Source organism: Nicotiana sylvestris, chromosome 10 (assembly GCF_000393655.2).
Source record: "Nicotiana sylvestris chromosome 10, ASM39365v2, whole genome shotgun sequence".
In the NCBI taxonomy this organism is placed as follows: Eukaryota; Viridiplantae; Streptophyta; class Magnoliopsida; order Solanales; family Solanaceae; genus Nicotiana; species Nicotiana sylvestris.
In genome coordinates, this window is record NC_091066.1 from 147,408,574 (window position 1) to 147,425,178 (window position 16,605).

At 33.4% G+C, this 16,605-nt stretch overlaps 1 protein-coding gene across 1 annotated transcript; it reads right to left on the minus strand.

Moving 5' to 3' along the window:
* Positions 1-2,736: 2,736 nt before the first annotated feature.
* LOC104237668 (transcription factor MYB106-like) lies at positions 2,737-6,437 on the minus strand. Its single transcript, XM_009791854.2, has 3 exons — positions 6,155-6,437; positions 5,206-5,335; positions 2,737-3,767 (listed from the first exon to the last, which is right to left on the minus strand). Exons 1-3 carry the CDS (start codon positions 6,285-6,287, stop codon positions 2,993-2,995), a joined length of 1,038 nt encoding a protein of 345 aa, XP_009790156.1. The 5' UTR covers positions 6,288-6,437; the 3' UTR covers positions 2,737-2,992.
* Between the last annotated feature and the right edge of the window lie 10,168 nt (positions 6,438-16,605).

A 16,605-nucleotide genomic window follows, 5' to 3' on the forward strand; every position in this document is an offset into this window, starting at 1 on the left:
TGTTGATTTCGGGCCTCGAGGTCGATCTCAGGGCTTGGCTACGAGCTATTAAGAGCAATCGGGGTAGGGATAACAGTTATGGGATAATTGAGGGAGGCTCTTTATGGCCAATGATAAGCAATAAATGAAGACAATAAATAAGAGCAACAATATCAAGAGAGTATGTTAGAGGGAAAAGAGAAAGTTCTTGTATATTTCTCATGGCGCAGCTGAACCCTTACAAAATGCCAAAGACCCCCTTTATAATAGGAGGGGAATACCAATATAGTACAAAATCATTAATTACAAAAATAGGGGGATGAGACAACTAGCTAGATGGCACCAGGCTCTGCCAGTACTAGCCGCATGCCTAGGGAACTCCCCATTCCCATCGTGACCGCGGCCAATATTGTCGTTAAGTCGGGCATCAACGAACCTCGAGGGAGGGAACTCGACCACAGTCTTTCAATCTCGAGGTCTCGAGATGATTTCATAAAATGCCTTAATGACGAGAAATTGGACCCTCCGATTTCGCAATACACACTCATGTAGCTTGTTTCCGTGAGAATTTATAGAGTTCGGCTTTTATATATTGATACTGTTAAATAATGTTGACATTGCTAGATCATGACCTACAAAATAACCGTAGGTTATAACAAATGGAATATAATTAGTAATATGTAAATAACACAAATACCCTCCCACTGATGGAGAAGTATTAATTTTTGCCAACCTGACTGCTTATTCGTACATATATCTGATCTCTAATTAATTTATCATTGCCTTCTTTCCCAAACTAGAGTTCGCATAGTTGGAGATGCCCTCGTTTTGATATATATTAATACAAAGAAGAAATGAGTAAAATGTAAAGTTGACGTGAGAGGGAAAAGATAAACAGATTTCTTAGATGGTTTCTTCTTTTTTTTTTTTTCTTATTTGGTTTGGATTTTCCTTTTTGTTTATCTTTCTATTGGGGACTTGATTTCTATCAAGTCCGCAATAGAAAGATAAACAAAAAGGAAAATCTGATGAAAGAGAGAGAAATGGACCACTTTATAATTAATATTACTCCCTAAAAAACCCTATTTATGTTGTACGATCGAATGGATCGGAGCCGATTCTAAACAATAATTTCATTTACCTAATTTTATTTGATGGACTTATAACAGAAAGCGAAATGTTAGAAAGCGAAACTGCATGAAGTAAATAAAATTAAAAACGTGAGGACCATGGGTCTGATATTGGTTCAGGTATACATTATTTCAGTTTAATTATTGACCTTCTAAATGTTACACTACAATATGACGTTAGAAACTAAGAATAAGCATGTTTGTTATTATATTTACCCAAAAAAAAAAAAAGTGAGAGTTATAGCCATTGATGTTATCACGATGGATTCAATCTATAAAGTTCTAAACATGAGAAACTAAGAATAACCATTTGTTATTATATTACCCAAAAGAAGAAAAAAAACATGAGACAGTTATAGCCATCGTTGTTATCACGATGGATTCAATCTTTAAAGTTCTTAACAGGGTAGCCCGATGAAATAAGCTCTCGTTATGCGCGTGATTCGGGGAAGATCTGGACCACAAGGGTCTATTGTATGTAGCCTTACCCTGTATTTTCTGCAAGAGTCTGTTTCCACGGCTTGAACCTGTAACCTCATAGTCACATAACAATATCTTTACCAGTTACTCCAAGGCTTCCTTCTTAACATTTAATCAAAAGTCAAAGCAATGCAAAAGAAAATGGGACTTTTTTCTAATAAGAGAAATCCTACGTACCACAAAGAACTGCAGCCGCGCCCAAAAGACTGTATGTAAAAGGAGGTCATTTTTTTGTGATAAAAAATTGACTAGTTAATATTATATTCTTAAAATTATGAGTTTAGATCTTATAATTGTTAGAAGTTTTAATGAGTTTACACACGCATATATATTTTTTATTTATTTCTTTTTACTGGACGCGTATATATTTTATATATTCTACATTAAAAATATTGAGTTTAAATGAACCCGTCGTCTAAGAACTGCTTTTGTCACTGGCTATATGCGTTTAGGAGTTACAGTACACTTACTGAACTCATTGAGAAACAAGGAGAGTGAACCCCTCACTATAAAAAAAACTCAAGATTCGAACACAGATCTAGTAACTTTTGTATAGATCCTATATTTCTGTTAAAAAATCCACAACAAGAACTCATAAGTTTCGGAATTTGTCTTTGTTGAACACCATTTTACCTTATGGAGAAAACAGAAATGAAAGAAGAAAAAGAAGAAGACGAAGAAGAAGAGGGGAAAACATTTTTTAATCAGTGATGTTGTTGTACTCTCCTATATTCCTCGTTGAATAGAATGAAAAATGTTTGTTTAGTGAGATTTCACACGTGCATTAATTCATTTGACTAGAAAATTACAAAATTACAAGATTCCCTTTAAAAAAACGGATGAACCAATGAATTAGTCTCGATACACCAACATGCACTAATTAATATTCACAGCAAAAATATGAAGATTTGTTTACTTCGAAATAAAGTTTTTTCAATCTTTAATGATTGAAAACTTGATTAGTGTCTCCTAATATGGCTTATTTTTGTATCTTTTTTAATAATCCGTTCAAAGGAAAAATTAAAAGCTTGTAACTGAATTCAATAAAACTTGTTATATAGGTACAGTAAACAAATACTGCCTAGTAGGAGCAAAATGGACCGAAGAAAACAAAGGATGCTACGCTATTAAAAAAAATAAGGCTACATGATTTTAATCAATCATTTCATAAATTAAACTTCACGCTAATAAGGAACTAGCGATACAAATCTTGAATACAAATACATATCTAAAGTGTTATCATAATAATCACTAAAAAAACTCAACTAAACTTAAAGCAATAGAAAAATATCAACCGACAGTCTTTCCTCAGAATTATCTGAACAGGTTGATCTTCCCATCCTGTTTATTTTAGCAACTGATCCTAATATCTCCTTAGTAGAACGCAACAACACATGAACTCTTCAGAATACTGGAGAACCAATTGGTGAAGTGACCAAATAAGGAAAGTTGTTCCAATTAAACTTGTTATCTTCAAAATCCCCTGAGCAACTTCCCATATAATTATCCAACTGTACTCCAGTAAAATTATTTGCTGAATTTTGTGTATATTCCGGATCAAATAACTCTGAGAACTCTTCAATAAAGCTTGGAAGGTCTGTTTGGACATCTTTTGTTGGGCATGGATTTTCCAAACATGTGATTGTAGACAAAGGAAGATTTTGATCACCAACTTTTGCAGTACTTGGTACATTGTTCATGAACAAATTTTCTGAGGAATTTAACGTTGATGGTATCGATGATTCGATGTTTTTGTTAGCAAAACCATCAAGAAGAATAGAACTAATGTCATTTGTTGTTGGTAATTTTGTGCTTGCCCTTTGCCATGCTTTTAATATGTCAAGACAAGGAAGTTGATAATAAGGTTGCGAAACGACGTAATTGTTGTTGTTGCTGCTGCGAGGGTTATTGAAGAGGAATTTAGAGTGATCTTTTGATCTACGAACAAGTCTTGCTTCTGCTTCAAGTCTTGCACTTTCCCATTCAGCCATATGACTAAGGTTTGCAACATACTTAGATTGATCATTTGAGCTACCATTAATGTTGTTTGTGATTTTTGGCTTATGTGTCATTGGATCAATGCCCATTTTTGTTAATCTCTTCTTCAAACGTGAGTTCCAGTAGTTTTTTATCTCGTTATCTGTTCTGCTAGGCAAATAAGCTGCTATTGCTGACCATCTGAATAACAGAGAGAGCAATAACCATGTTAATGTTGCACAAATTAATCACACATGAAAAACGTTACACAAAAATGAAAGTATATATTATGTAAATCGGGAGAGAGAGAGAGTATCTAATTAGGCAATCTAATAGTCTAGGCTGGATTCTATGTACATTTATGACTTTGTACATGTGCGTAATAAATAGACAGTACTAATATCCGACGTTGGCAGTTTTTTCTGTGGTAGAGACAAAGATATATAGCTTCTATTGTTGAGTAATCTACTCCATCAAAAACTAAATAATGACACACACACACATATATATATATATTTGCATTAAATTATATATATATATAGTTAAGTAATAATAACGTGTACTCTTTTACCCCATTTGGTCTAAAATAAGTGACTTTTTGGCATTTGGCATACCCCTTAGGAAAATACTAACTTCTAAAAAAATATTTGCATTAAATTATATATATATATAGTTAAGTAATAATAACGTGTACTCTTTTACCCCATTTGGTCTAAAATAAGTGACTTTTTGGCATTTGGCATACCCCTTAGGAAAATACTAACTTCTAAAAAAAATATTTTCATTAAATTACCCTTAATTAAAATTTGTATACTGTTAACTTGACACATTGGGATATATAAATAAAAAAAATTAAAAAATTAAAGTTCATTCATTCTTGATTATGTAAAAAGGATATTTATTTTGAACCAAAATAAAAATGCCAAAAAGTCACTTATTATGTACTCCCTCCGGTTCACAATAAGTGACCAGTTTCCTTTTAGCACGCCCATTAAGAAAATGCTAAATCGTATACAAAAATATCTAGTATGACTAAACTACCCTTATTAAATATTGGTCACATAGTTATAGTGAGGAGTGAGAAAACATTTTAGGGATATGCACATAAGGGTAAAAGAGTAAAAACAATTGAATTTTTTCTTGATTACCTAATTGAACACTTACTTTAAACCAAAATAAAAAAATAAATTGATCATTTATTGTGAACTGGAGAGAATATCAAAAATATTTATTAATCCTAATAGTTGCATCATGCCTATTGGTTGCATAGTAAAAGAGAAGAAAACAGTGACTATGGGAAAGAATGTGACAGACAAAGGTAACTACTCTCTCCGTTTCAATTTACGTGAACTCATTTGACTGGACACGGAGTTTAAGAAAAAAGAGAAGACTTTTAAACTTGTGGTGTAAAATGAGGCACATATATTTTGTGTGGCTATAAATCATTGCATAAAGGTAAATTGTTTCCAAATAAGGAAAGGGATCACTCTTTTTGGCACGGGCCAAAAAGAACATAGGTTCACATAGATTAAACGGAGGGAGTAACAATTTATGAGCCCAACCCCATGGCAGAAAATAATGAGTTCTATCATTTACTGTCATTTTATTTTAATTTTACTGTCCTTCATTAAATTATTACCTGTTTCCAAGAAGAGCATGAAGCTGAATGATAGTTCTTTCTTCTTGTAAACTAAACTTTCCTCTCTTGATATCTGGCCTTAGATAGTTGATCCATCTAAGCCTACAACTCTTGCCACACCTCTGCAGACCTAAAAAAGGGAAAAAAAAATAAAAATTACATATGGTAGTAGTCGAAAAGATAATTATATAAATAAAGTTTACTCTCTAACAACTGAAATTCTTAGACGAAATGATCATGCAATTCTAACTTGATAACTAATCTCACACACACACGAATATTTTATATATATATATATATATGTGTGTGTAAAGTTTTGGCTCATAAAAAAGAATTAGATTCAAACTTGAAGAAAAGTATACAAATCTATGATCATACAATTTAAATATTATAAGAATTAACATAATAGCTGCCTACCCAACCGCTTAGACTAAAAATAGCGGCAAATACATAATATATGTATAATATGTGTATAACCATGTATAATTAGTGTATAATCTATTTGATGACTGAATGTGCTTCTATAGTCCCCATATTTAATAATGTCCAAACTCTTTCTTCTATATCGAGGATCATCAAAATAAGCAAGAATACTATTTCGACATAAAATAGCATCTATGGGATTTCAATCGAGACCATGGCCCCAGTGTACTCACTTGGTTAGTATTTGTAGAACAAAATAAGTAAGGCTAGTTTTTTTATACGAAAAGAGATAGGGGAAGAGGAGTAGTCTGTAATTAAGATACGTTTTTTGGATGGACGATATAGATTTTTTTTGTGATAGTTAACCATTTTTTTAACTGTAAGAATAACAACAACAACAACAACAACAACAACAACAACAAACTCAATAGTTTTCCACAAGTGAGGTCTAGTAACCGTAAGAGTACACCAGCTAAAAAAAAAATAGCAAATCCAACTAAATAATAGTAGTTACTAATATTATTACCAGCTTTAGGAGGCAAAGCTCGCCAGCTACCACAACCATGTTCCTCAATGCAAGACAAGAGTTTTTGGTCTTCTTCTGGTGTCCACGGCCCTTTCTTCAAACCTTGTTTATCACAGCACTTGGACCTTCCCATTTTAACACTAAGTTAACACAGAGAAAATCAAGAAAGTCTATTATTCTGTCTTTCTTTATGTGGAAATGAGAGAATATGGTATATGGAAATGCCAGTTGAGATTATATATAGGCAAATGATATATGCAAATGAAGAAATAATAAGTTATGTGATCAGAGAGTTAGCTGCAATGTAAAATAAATGTTAAAAGAGGGTACAAATTCCTAGCTAACATGTGGTAATGATCACAGCAGCACATTATGTGAAGCTTTAATTACAACTAGTATTAGTACCCGTACGATGTGCCGATAATATTATGATCTGCTAAATTCTATAAATTAAAAAGAACAAATTATATGAATAACTATTGACATAAACTTAAATATTATAACCTCATATATAGCCGGTGATACAAACAAATAAAAATACTGTATGATTCAAAAATAAATACTCCTCCCCTTTCAATTTATATAAATATTTTTCATATTAGTTTGTTCCAAAAGAATGACACATTTCTGTATTTGGAAATAATTTAACTTTAAATTTTTTATTTTACTCATCTATATATATTGAGAAGTTCTTACACCCATGCAAATATCATGACCCCACAAAACTATTAGTATCATAAGTTTCAAAAGTTTTCCTTTTCGTTCTTAAATTTCGTTCCAAGTCAAACTATCTCATCTATATTGAAAATGAGTAAAGTCATACTATATAGAGTAATAACATATAAAAATACATTTAGTAATATCTTAATTTAAATTATAAAAATATATTATATTATTATCTCAATATAATAAATTCTCACATCAACATCAACTTCTACCAAACTAAAATTACACGGTGACAAATTAATATTTACATACATGATAATTTATTAACAACCAATATATTCTAACTTTTGGGAGTTACAAACTTATAAAACAGTTGGATCGTAATTTGCTCAATAATTTTGCTAGTTACCTCAATTATAATGTACACTTGCTATATTGCCATGTGACTTTTTATTAGCTTATCCCGTTACTTAATGTCCTTACTCATTGCTCTACTTTTAGTATAATACAATGAATATAGTTTTGTATTACCCTAAAATTTAATTTAACATTGTTCTTTTGTTCCGTAGCTCCAATTGTATTATTTAAATTTATCAATAATATTATTTTTCCTATTTAATTATTTTATTAAACAAATTTAAAGTGTAGAGACCCTTCACATTACTTCTATTCTCCTATATATACATTATTTTCTATTTATAATATGTTAATTATTTTTCACATTTCGTGTTGTATCTATAATATAAACATTACCGTATTATTTTTCTAATTCTTTTGAAAATATGCCAAAGTTTAAACGAAGAAGCTCTTTTATTATTTTTCATAAATCTACACTTTTAGTAATTATTATTTAGTATTATGTGCAATAAGTAATTAATTTTTTTTCTTTTGTTTTCGTAAAGAGTTTTGACTTTAAATTTTTTTAATAACTTTAAATACATGAAAATTTTAATTACATCTTTATATTGTTAATTTGTTGCTTGGCGTTATTTAATTGTAAATGTTTTAAATGTTAGGTTTATAAATTATGTTTTCAATTGCGTGATATTATCCATATAATATGTTTTTTCTCGTAATAATTTTAAAAGTTGTCTTATATCAAATTTCTAATCCTTCTATATATCTATAATTATATTATTTATTTACAAAAAAAATTCTCTATTTTTTGTTCTTTGTCTATTGTTACTGTGTTACCATTACTTAATATGGTTACATTATTACTTAATTTTTTATTAGCTTGTCACCTACTTTATATCCCTATCTGTTACTTCTATTATAATATACTATAATGAATATGGTTTTTCTTTCTCTTAAAATAATCTTTTTATTTATTTTTAATCTTTCACTATATAATATTTGAATTTATCAATAATATTTTTTAGTATTAATTATTATTTGCTTTATTTTATCATTTAAATTAATTCAAAGTATAAAATTCTCTCACACTATCTTTATCTCCCTCTTTCTAAATTATTTCCCCTAGTAAGTATGATATTTTATTTATTGATTTATTCAATAATAGACAAAAAGAAAAGTGCATATGATCAAACTATATAGTACTTCACCAACATATTACGGTATATTTATTATTAAACTTTTAATAATTATTATTTTTGTTGAAGCTTTTAGCCTTTAAAAAAATTATTTTTATTGTATACTTGTTTAAAATTCAGAAAACTTAGTCTAAAACAGATAGTACTTTGGATTATCCATTATGAAATAAATAAATTATTAAATATATCTACATTCTGAACTTTAGGTTAAAACCTTAAAATATATTTTTCAACTCATTAAAAAGTATTGAATTTTTAAAATAAATTAAAATTGCACATTACATTACGGTAAGATTTATTCTTCTCACTTGATATTAGAAAAGGAATCCAAATACTATTGATATCAAAATTCTTTACTTTCCAAATGAAAATTTTCAGTTAGAAAATATTAGTACAAAGATTGAACTTTATTTTTTTTTAAAAAGAATTATTATTTCAATTTAATTTTAATAAATGGAATTCCATATATAGTTCTTAAGTGATATTTCCTTATTTGACAATCTCCCACAAACTCTTTAAGATTGCCAAGTAGCTTTATAGTAGCTTGCCACTTGGCTTAACAACAATGCAAACTTTCTTGCTTTAATATATATATATATATATATATTTTGGAATTTTTCAGGCAGTCCACGAATGAAAATCATCCCAACCGTTCAACAAAATTGCTATCTATAGCTTCTTTTTTGTGAAAATAGCACGGGCTAGCCAGTTTTCAGACTAATAATCGAAAAATAGCATTTGCAAAGTTATTGAAAACTAGCTGTTGTTTTGCTGAAATACGGAAAAATTTTAGTATAATATGCAGATTATAGAGCTCATGCGTATAACTTCCAGCACATCAGCACTCGGAAAGTTCCAGTATAATATGTACGATTATGGAGCTCCTGTATATAAACTTTCCATGTATTATGTTGGAACTCCAACACATTATAAAATTCCATCACATTATACTGGAAGCTCATATGTGGTTAGTTAGAAATGATAACTAACGTATTATTATATGTTAAACTATACTAATAGTGTAAAATTTTTATATACTTTCAGTGTTTATAACTTAAACCCATGAAGTTATTAAAAGCATATATTTTTTTAAATAATAACAAAAAATGAAAATCCTTTTACACTTGTACGTAAGATCTATAGTTATGTTATTTGTACATTCAAGTCGAGTAAAGCTGATGCTTTCTTGCACTACTTAGTAAATGTAGGCACCAATGCAAAGATTGAATTGCTTACACCTTAGACTTGTTAGTTATTATAGTAAATATTCAAAAACAAAGAGGAAGAGAATATAAGGTCTCAACTCTTACCCAAAGTAATGAAACAGTCTATTCAAAAAAGAAAAATCGGTGTCCTCCCTCCTTAAAGGAAGTTATTTAAATCTATGATCACATTAACACGTAATCAACAAAAATAAGCCAAATATAATATTTTGAGTAACTCCTCTTAGAGAGCATTTCCTTTTTAATTAATGAATCTTACACGGTGCCTGTGATGAAAAGTCCATCACTTGTTTTAAAATGAAATTCTACATTTCGAGGCTTTAAAAACCTCTTTTAGCATCACCTCTATTTGCGTGCGCCGTCTAAGCGCGTAACCAGAAAGCCTAAATGTGAAAATCTGTGAAAAATGATAAATTTTGACTATAAAATGAATTAATTTGACATCGGTCAACGTTTTAAATAAACGGACCCAGACCCGTGATTGGACGGTCCCGGAGGGTCCGTAGGAAAATATGGGACTTGGGCATATGCCCAGAATCGAATTCCGAGGTCCCAAGCCCGAGAAATGAATTTTTAAAGAAAATTATTTTCTGAAATTGTTCATAAGGTTTGAAATGAATTTTGATTAGAACGTGTTGGTATCGGGCTCGTATTTTGGTTCCGATGCCCGGTACAGGTCTTATATATGATTTAAGATAATTCTGTGAAGTTTGGTAAGAAACGAAATATGTTTGACGTGATTCAGACCTTAAATGCAAAATTTGATATTTAAAGAAGTTTTGAGAAATTTCATTGATCTTGAGGTTTAATTCGATGTTCATGATGTTATTTTGGTGATTTTATTACACGAAGAAGTCCGTAGGATATTTTTGAGGTTGTGTGTATATTTTGGTTGGAGCCCCGACGACTCGGGTGAGTTTTGGATAGGCCACGGGGTGCATTTTTAACTTAGAAAATTGCAAGTTTTCAGTTGTGCATAGAAGGCCTGTAGGCTTTGCATTTGCGAAGCCTGGCTCGCAAATGCGATATCGCAAATGCGAGCGGCTTGTCGCAATTACGAAGAAAGCCCAGGCCAGCTCCCTCTCGCAAATGCGAGATTATCTTCGCAATTGCGAAATTTCCCATTTGGCCGGTGACGCAAATGTGATGTTGTGGTCGCAATTCCCAAGTCGCAAATGTGACATGTTGATCGCAAATGCGAAAGTCCAGTTTTCCCTGAAGGCTTCGCAAATGCGAGCCCTGTTTCGCAATTCCCAAGCTAGCAGAGGTCGGGGTTTGCAATTGCGAACCCCTGTTCGCAATTCCCAAATCTGAGACCTGCAACTTTTATACTTAGACGATTTTAAACTCATTTTTCACATCTTTTCAAAATACAAACTCCTTTGGGCGATTTTCCAAGAACAACTCTTTTTCCAAATCGATTGTAAATTAATTTTAACTCATTTCCTTCAATAATTAACATCTTTTAACATGATTTCAACTCAAAATCAATAATTTTCATGGGGGAAATTGGGTGTTTTGGGTAGAATCTAGGTTTTCAAAAATTGGGGATTTGGACCTTGATTTGAGGTCTGATTTCAAAATAAATTTTATATTTGGGTTCGTGGGGGAATGAGTAATCAGGTTTTAGTTCAAACCTCGGGTTTTGACCATGTGGGCCCAGAGGCGATTTTTGACTTTTTGGGTAAAACTTTGGAAAACTCATTTTCATGCATTGGAGTTGATTCATTTAGCGTTTATTGATGTAATTAAATAACTTGTGGCTAGATACGAGCGAATCGGTGGTGGAATCAAGAGGTAAAGCGATAGTATAGGCTTGAATTGTGTTCGTGGCATCGAGGTAGGTGTTTGGTCTAGCCTTAGCTTGAGGGATTAGGAGTGGTGTCTATTTGCTACGTGTTAATTATGGAGTACAACGTATAGGCATGGTGACGAGTATCTATACGTCGGTGTCAAGCATGCCTGTGGGTCTTGTGTTATAAATTGTTATGACTCCGTTGTGGTTTATTGTGCCTCACATGTTATTATCATCATTGTTCCCTTGCCGGGATGTTTGTTTGATATTATTGTTCTCTTGCCGGGATATTATTGAGATATGATTGTTCCCTTGCCGGGATGTTCGTTTGATATTATTGTTTCCTTGCGGGGATATTGTTGAGATATCATTGTTCCCTTGCCGGGATGTTTGTTTGATATTATTGTTCCCTTGCCGAGATTCCTTGTGATTATTGTTGGCTTGTAACTGGGAGCGGGTAATACGGCTACCACAAGATATAATAAAATGGGAGCGGGTGGTATGCCTACCACAAGATATAATGAAATGGGAGCGGGTGGTATGCCTACCACAAGATAAATGAAATGGGAGCGGGTGGTACGCCTATCACAAGATAAGTGAAATGGGAGCGGGTGGCACGCCTGTCCCGAGATAAATGAAATGGGAGCGGGTGGCACGCCTGCCACGAGATAAATGTAATGGGAGCGGGTGGCATGCCTGCCACGAGACACAGGAAATGGGATTGGGTCGCACGCCTGCAACAAGATGTGAAAAGAAAGTGAAATCTGCATTTGTTTTCCTTATTCTTCTTAGTGCTTGATTTTGATTCCTTTATAATTCTCTTGATATTCTGTTTTAACTGTTATTCCCCGAAGCATGTTTCCTCCTTCTATCTTTATTTATTTATTTCTGTATTTCTTTTGCGCTGTATATATATTTGAACTGCACAGGTTTATTTGGTAGTCTGGTCCTAGCCTCGTCACTACTTCGCCGGGGTTAGGCTGGACACTTACCAGCACATAGGTCGGTTGTGCTGATACTACACTCTGCACTATGTGCAGATCCCAGAGCAACTTTTTGATAGTAACTTGGAGGCTTCCTTCAGTGTCACGACCCAAAATCTCACCTATCGTGATGACGCCTATCGTGGTACTAGGCAAGCCTCAACTCAACATCTCAACACAGGAGAACTTTTTAAATAAAGGAGAAAGCAGTTAATATTAAATAAAATCTTTTAGAACAAAATATCACTCCAAAAGTACTAAACAATCCATCCTCAAAAACTGGTGTCAATGAGTGCATGAGCATCTAAATGATAATAACATCCGACTGATAAAACACTGTCTGAAATATAGAACAGTACAATATGAAAGAAAAAGAGAGTCAAGGTCAACAAACGCTAGGCAGCTACCTCAATAGTCTCCTGAGTCTCACTCCTCAATCAACAACCACCGTGACCAGAAGTGCTTGGATCTGTACACGAGGTACAGAGGGTAACGTGAGTACACCAACTCAGTAAGTAACAGAAATAAATAAGGAACTGAGAAGTAGTGACAAGCTATGCAAATACAGTTATCTCAATAACTTTTAATAAGAATAGACATACTTTCAATTTAACAGCTTAAGTCTCATCAGTGCGTACTCAAATAAAGCAGATATAAAATACTCCATAAATATGTACGACAAGGATAAATAGCAACTAAGTGCAGCAATTAACTGAAAACAAATACAGCCTCTCAAGGCAACAATCACTCAGCTCATCTCATAACTTAAAAATCTCATTGGAAATAACAAAACCAAATCAGTAATTTAATTCCAAACGCTCGTAAAAACTCCAGTTTCAATGAAAGTTGTTCAAAATATTTGTTTAATATTTTTAATATAGGCTCAGTATAAAGATGAGTGAAGACAGTAATTTCACAAAACAAGCCCCTCGGGCAAAGCATCACTCGTATGTATGTATATATAGCCCCTCAGGCAAGCCTCCCAGTCCCTCATGGCTCAACTCTCATCAATCATCACTCACACTTAGCAGGTACCTTATAATAAGGCGTGCAGCCCGATCCATATATATAGTCGACTGCACTCACTGGGGGTGTGCAGACTCTGGAGGGGCTCCTTCAGCCCAAGCGCTATAAACTGCATGGACAACTCACATGCTATAATAATATCTGGTTCCACATGGACAACTCGCGTGCTGCACGGACAACTCACGTGCTATAATATAATATCTGGATCTGCACGGACAACTCACATGCTATAATAATATCTGGATCCGCACGGACAATTCACGTGCTACACGGACAACTCACGTGCTATAATATAATATCTGGATCCGCACGAACAACTCACGTGCTATAGTATCAATAACCTCACACTTAGGCCCTCGACCTCACTCAGTCACCATTCTCTCCAGTCTCTCGGGCTCTCAGAAATCATATAAACAGTCCAAACAGAAGTAATATCATATATCAACAGTGAACAACAAGAGACGGAGGCATAACAAGCAAGAAAAGCTATGATTGAGTAAAAAACAGCAATTAGCTTCAACAAGTACACGACCTCGCAGGTCTCAACAGTGATCACATAAGGCCTAAAAATGATTTCTAACATGAAGTACAGTCAATTTCTATGAAAACAGATTCCACAGTCTCGCGGGACGGACCAAGCCACAATCCCTATGGTGCACGCCCACATGCCCGTCACCTAGCATGTGTGTCACCTCCAAAATAGTCATCCGACACAATGTCCGAGGTTTCATATCCTCAGGACCAGATTTATAACCGTTACTTACCTCAATTCGCGCAAAATCCTACTCTGCAATGCCTTTTCCTCTCAAATCGACCACCAAATGCCTCGAATCTAGCCACAATAATTCGATTTGGTCAATAAAAATTAGGAATTAATTCCGCATGGAATTCTACATTTACCATTAAAAATCCGAAATTGCACTAAAAATTCGCCCGTGGGGCCCACGTCTCGGAACCCGATAAAAATTACAGAATATGAACCCCCATCTAACCACGAGTCTAACCATACCAAAATTATAAAATTTCGATAACATTTCGACCCTTAAATCCTCAAATCTATCCGATAGGGTTTTCAAACTCTTCCAACTAAATTCACAGATTTAATGCCAAAGCTAGTAATAGATTCGGGTAATCTAACCAAAATTAAGGTAAGAACACTTACCCCGTTGTTTTCTCTGAAAATATCCCGAAAATCGCCTCTCCCTGAGCTCCAATTTGGTAAAAATGGAAAATATTCAGAAGTTACATTCTGTCCAGAAATTTTTCGGGTTTACTGTTCACGGGTATTGCTTATGGGTACTGTTTACAGATAATGTATACGGATATTGTTCACGCATGTGCGGTCACTGTTCACACGTGAGAAAAATGCAGAAGCTGCCCAGAAAATTTTAGTAGCTAAATTCAAGTTCGAATTGATCCGTTAACCTTCTGAAATCCACCCGAGGCCCTCGGAATCTCGACAAAATGTATCAACCAGTCCTAAAACATCATACGAACTTAGCCGAAACCTCAAATCACATCAAATAACGCTAAAACCGCGAATCACACCCCAATTCAAACCTAATGAAACTAGGAACGTCCAACTTCTATATTCGATGCAAAAACCTATCAAATCAAATCCGATTGACTTCAAATTTTGCACACAAGTCATAAATACCATAACAAAGCTATGAAAATTTTTAGAACTGGATTTCTACCGCGATATCAAAAATTTAAATCTTCGGTCAAACTTAAGAAATATTTAGCCTTAGATTTCTAGATTCCGTTAAATGGCAATAATTTGATCTAGGGACCTCCGAATTTGATTTCGGGCACATGACCAAGTCCCAAATCACGATACGGAACTACCAGAATGGTCAAAGCTTTTATCCGGATTCGTTTGCTCAAAATATTGACCGAAGTCAACTCAGTTGAGTTTTAAAGCTCTAATTCACAATTTAATCCATTTTTCATATAAAAACCCTCCGGAAAATTATACGAACTGCGCACGCAAGTTGAGAAATTATTGATAGCGCTTTTCATGGTCTTAAAATACCAAGATGATTATTTAATTTAAAGATGACATTTTGGGTCATCACATTCTCTACCTCTAAAACAAACGTTCGTCCTTTAACGTACTAAGAATTATTCTTAGGTTACCAAATTGATGATTTTACTTCTACACAAATATTCACGATTGATCCCACATTACCGCATTCGCCATAAGTCCGACAACACCATTTCAATTGAGATTATTTCCTTTGAATATATTTGTAAACTTGAAGATCAAATTTCTTACACTCCAATCATTTCCAGAAAGGTCCGATTTTCACGGCAACACACGATATTAGTCTCGACTGGTTATAGCAACTCGTGCCTATGCACCCTTCAATACGGGGTATTACATTCTCCCCCCCCCCCTCTTAGGGTCATTCATCCTCAAATGAGAAGTAGAACATGTCCTTAAACACATAATGTAACTTATCTCTTTGTTTGCGCATCTCAATATCCCAAATTTTTCTAACTCCCAAATTTTCAAAAATTTCGGCAGAGTCTCCCTTGTAATTGGGCCTATCCACCTACCAGAGTAACACCAAAACAACTCCTAACAACATGTCCACAACCCAACAAAGCACCACAAAGTATATATTAATAACACTAATCTCCGCATTACAAGCACGACATTATCACAATGATATCTTGACATGAAATACATCATATGTATGACCATAACCACGTCTCTGGTCATAATAATTGTTCATAAAAGATTACAACATCACCAATTAACCTCATGTTAATAAAATCTCGTTTCAAACCTCCAATTTACTAATAACGAGGCATGAAGATCTCATAATTACTTACCTGAATTAACGAGTAACAATTTACATCCCCCAGGCACTCACCTCGTAGCCTAAAACTCAATAATTACAATACAAATCTGGCAATTATGCACAAAGATATTCATACAAGAATTTTTTATTTTTTCCAAATAAATCTAATAGGCATGACTCCCTATAAGTACTATAGTACAAATTTTTAATTTCACAAAGAGGGCATTTAAACACATAATTTTTTTTCATTCACCACAAGGACCTCGTCCTTATATAACATCTACCGCAGCTTGTTGCCCGGTTTAAATATCTCACATAATATAAAACACAAGGATCTCATCCTCAACTCTGTACCACAAGTAATATGCACATCGTGCCAAATTGGAACATTCCAT

Coding starts and splice junctions, on each gene's coding strand:
- LOC104237668 (XM_009791854.2), bottom strand. CDS start 6,287: ATGGGAAGGTCCAAGTGCTGTGATAAACAAGGTTTGAAGAAAGGGCCG. Junction 5,336..6,154: donor AGCTTTGCCTCCTAAAGCTG/GTAATAATATTA, acceptor TCCCTTTTTTAG/GTCTGCAGAGGTGTGGCAAG. Junction 3,768..5,205: donor CATGCTCTTCTTGGAAACAG/GTAATAATTTAA, acceptor TCTGTTATTCAG/ATGGTCAGCAATAGCAGCTT.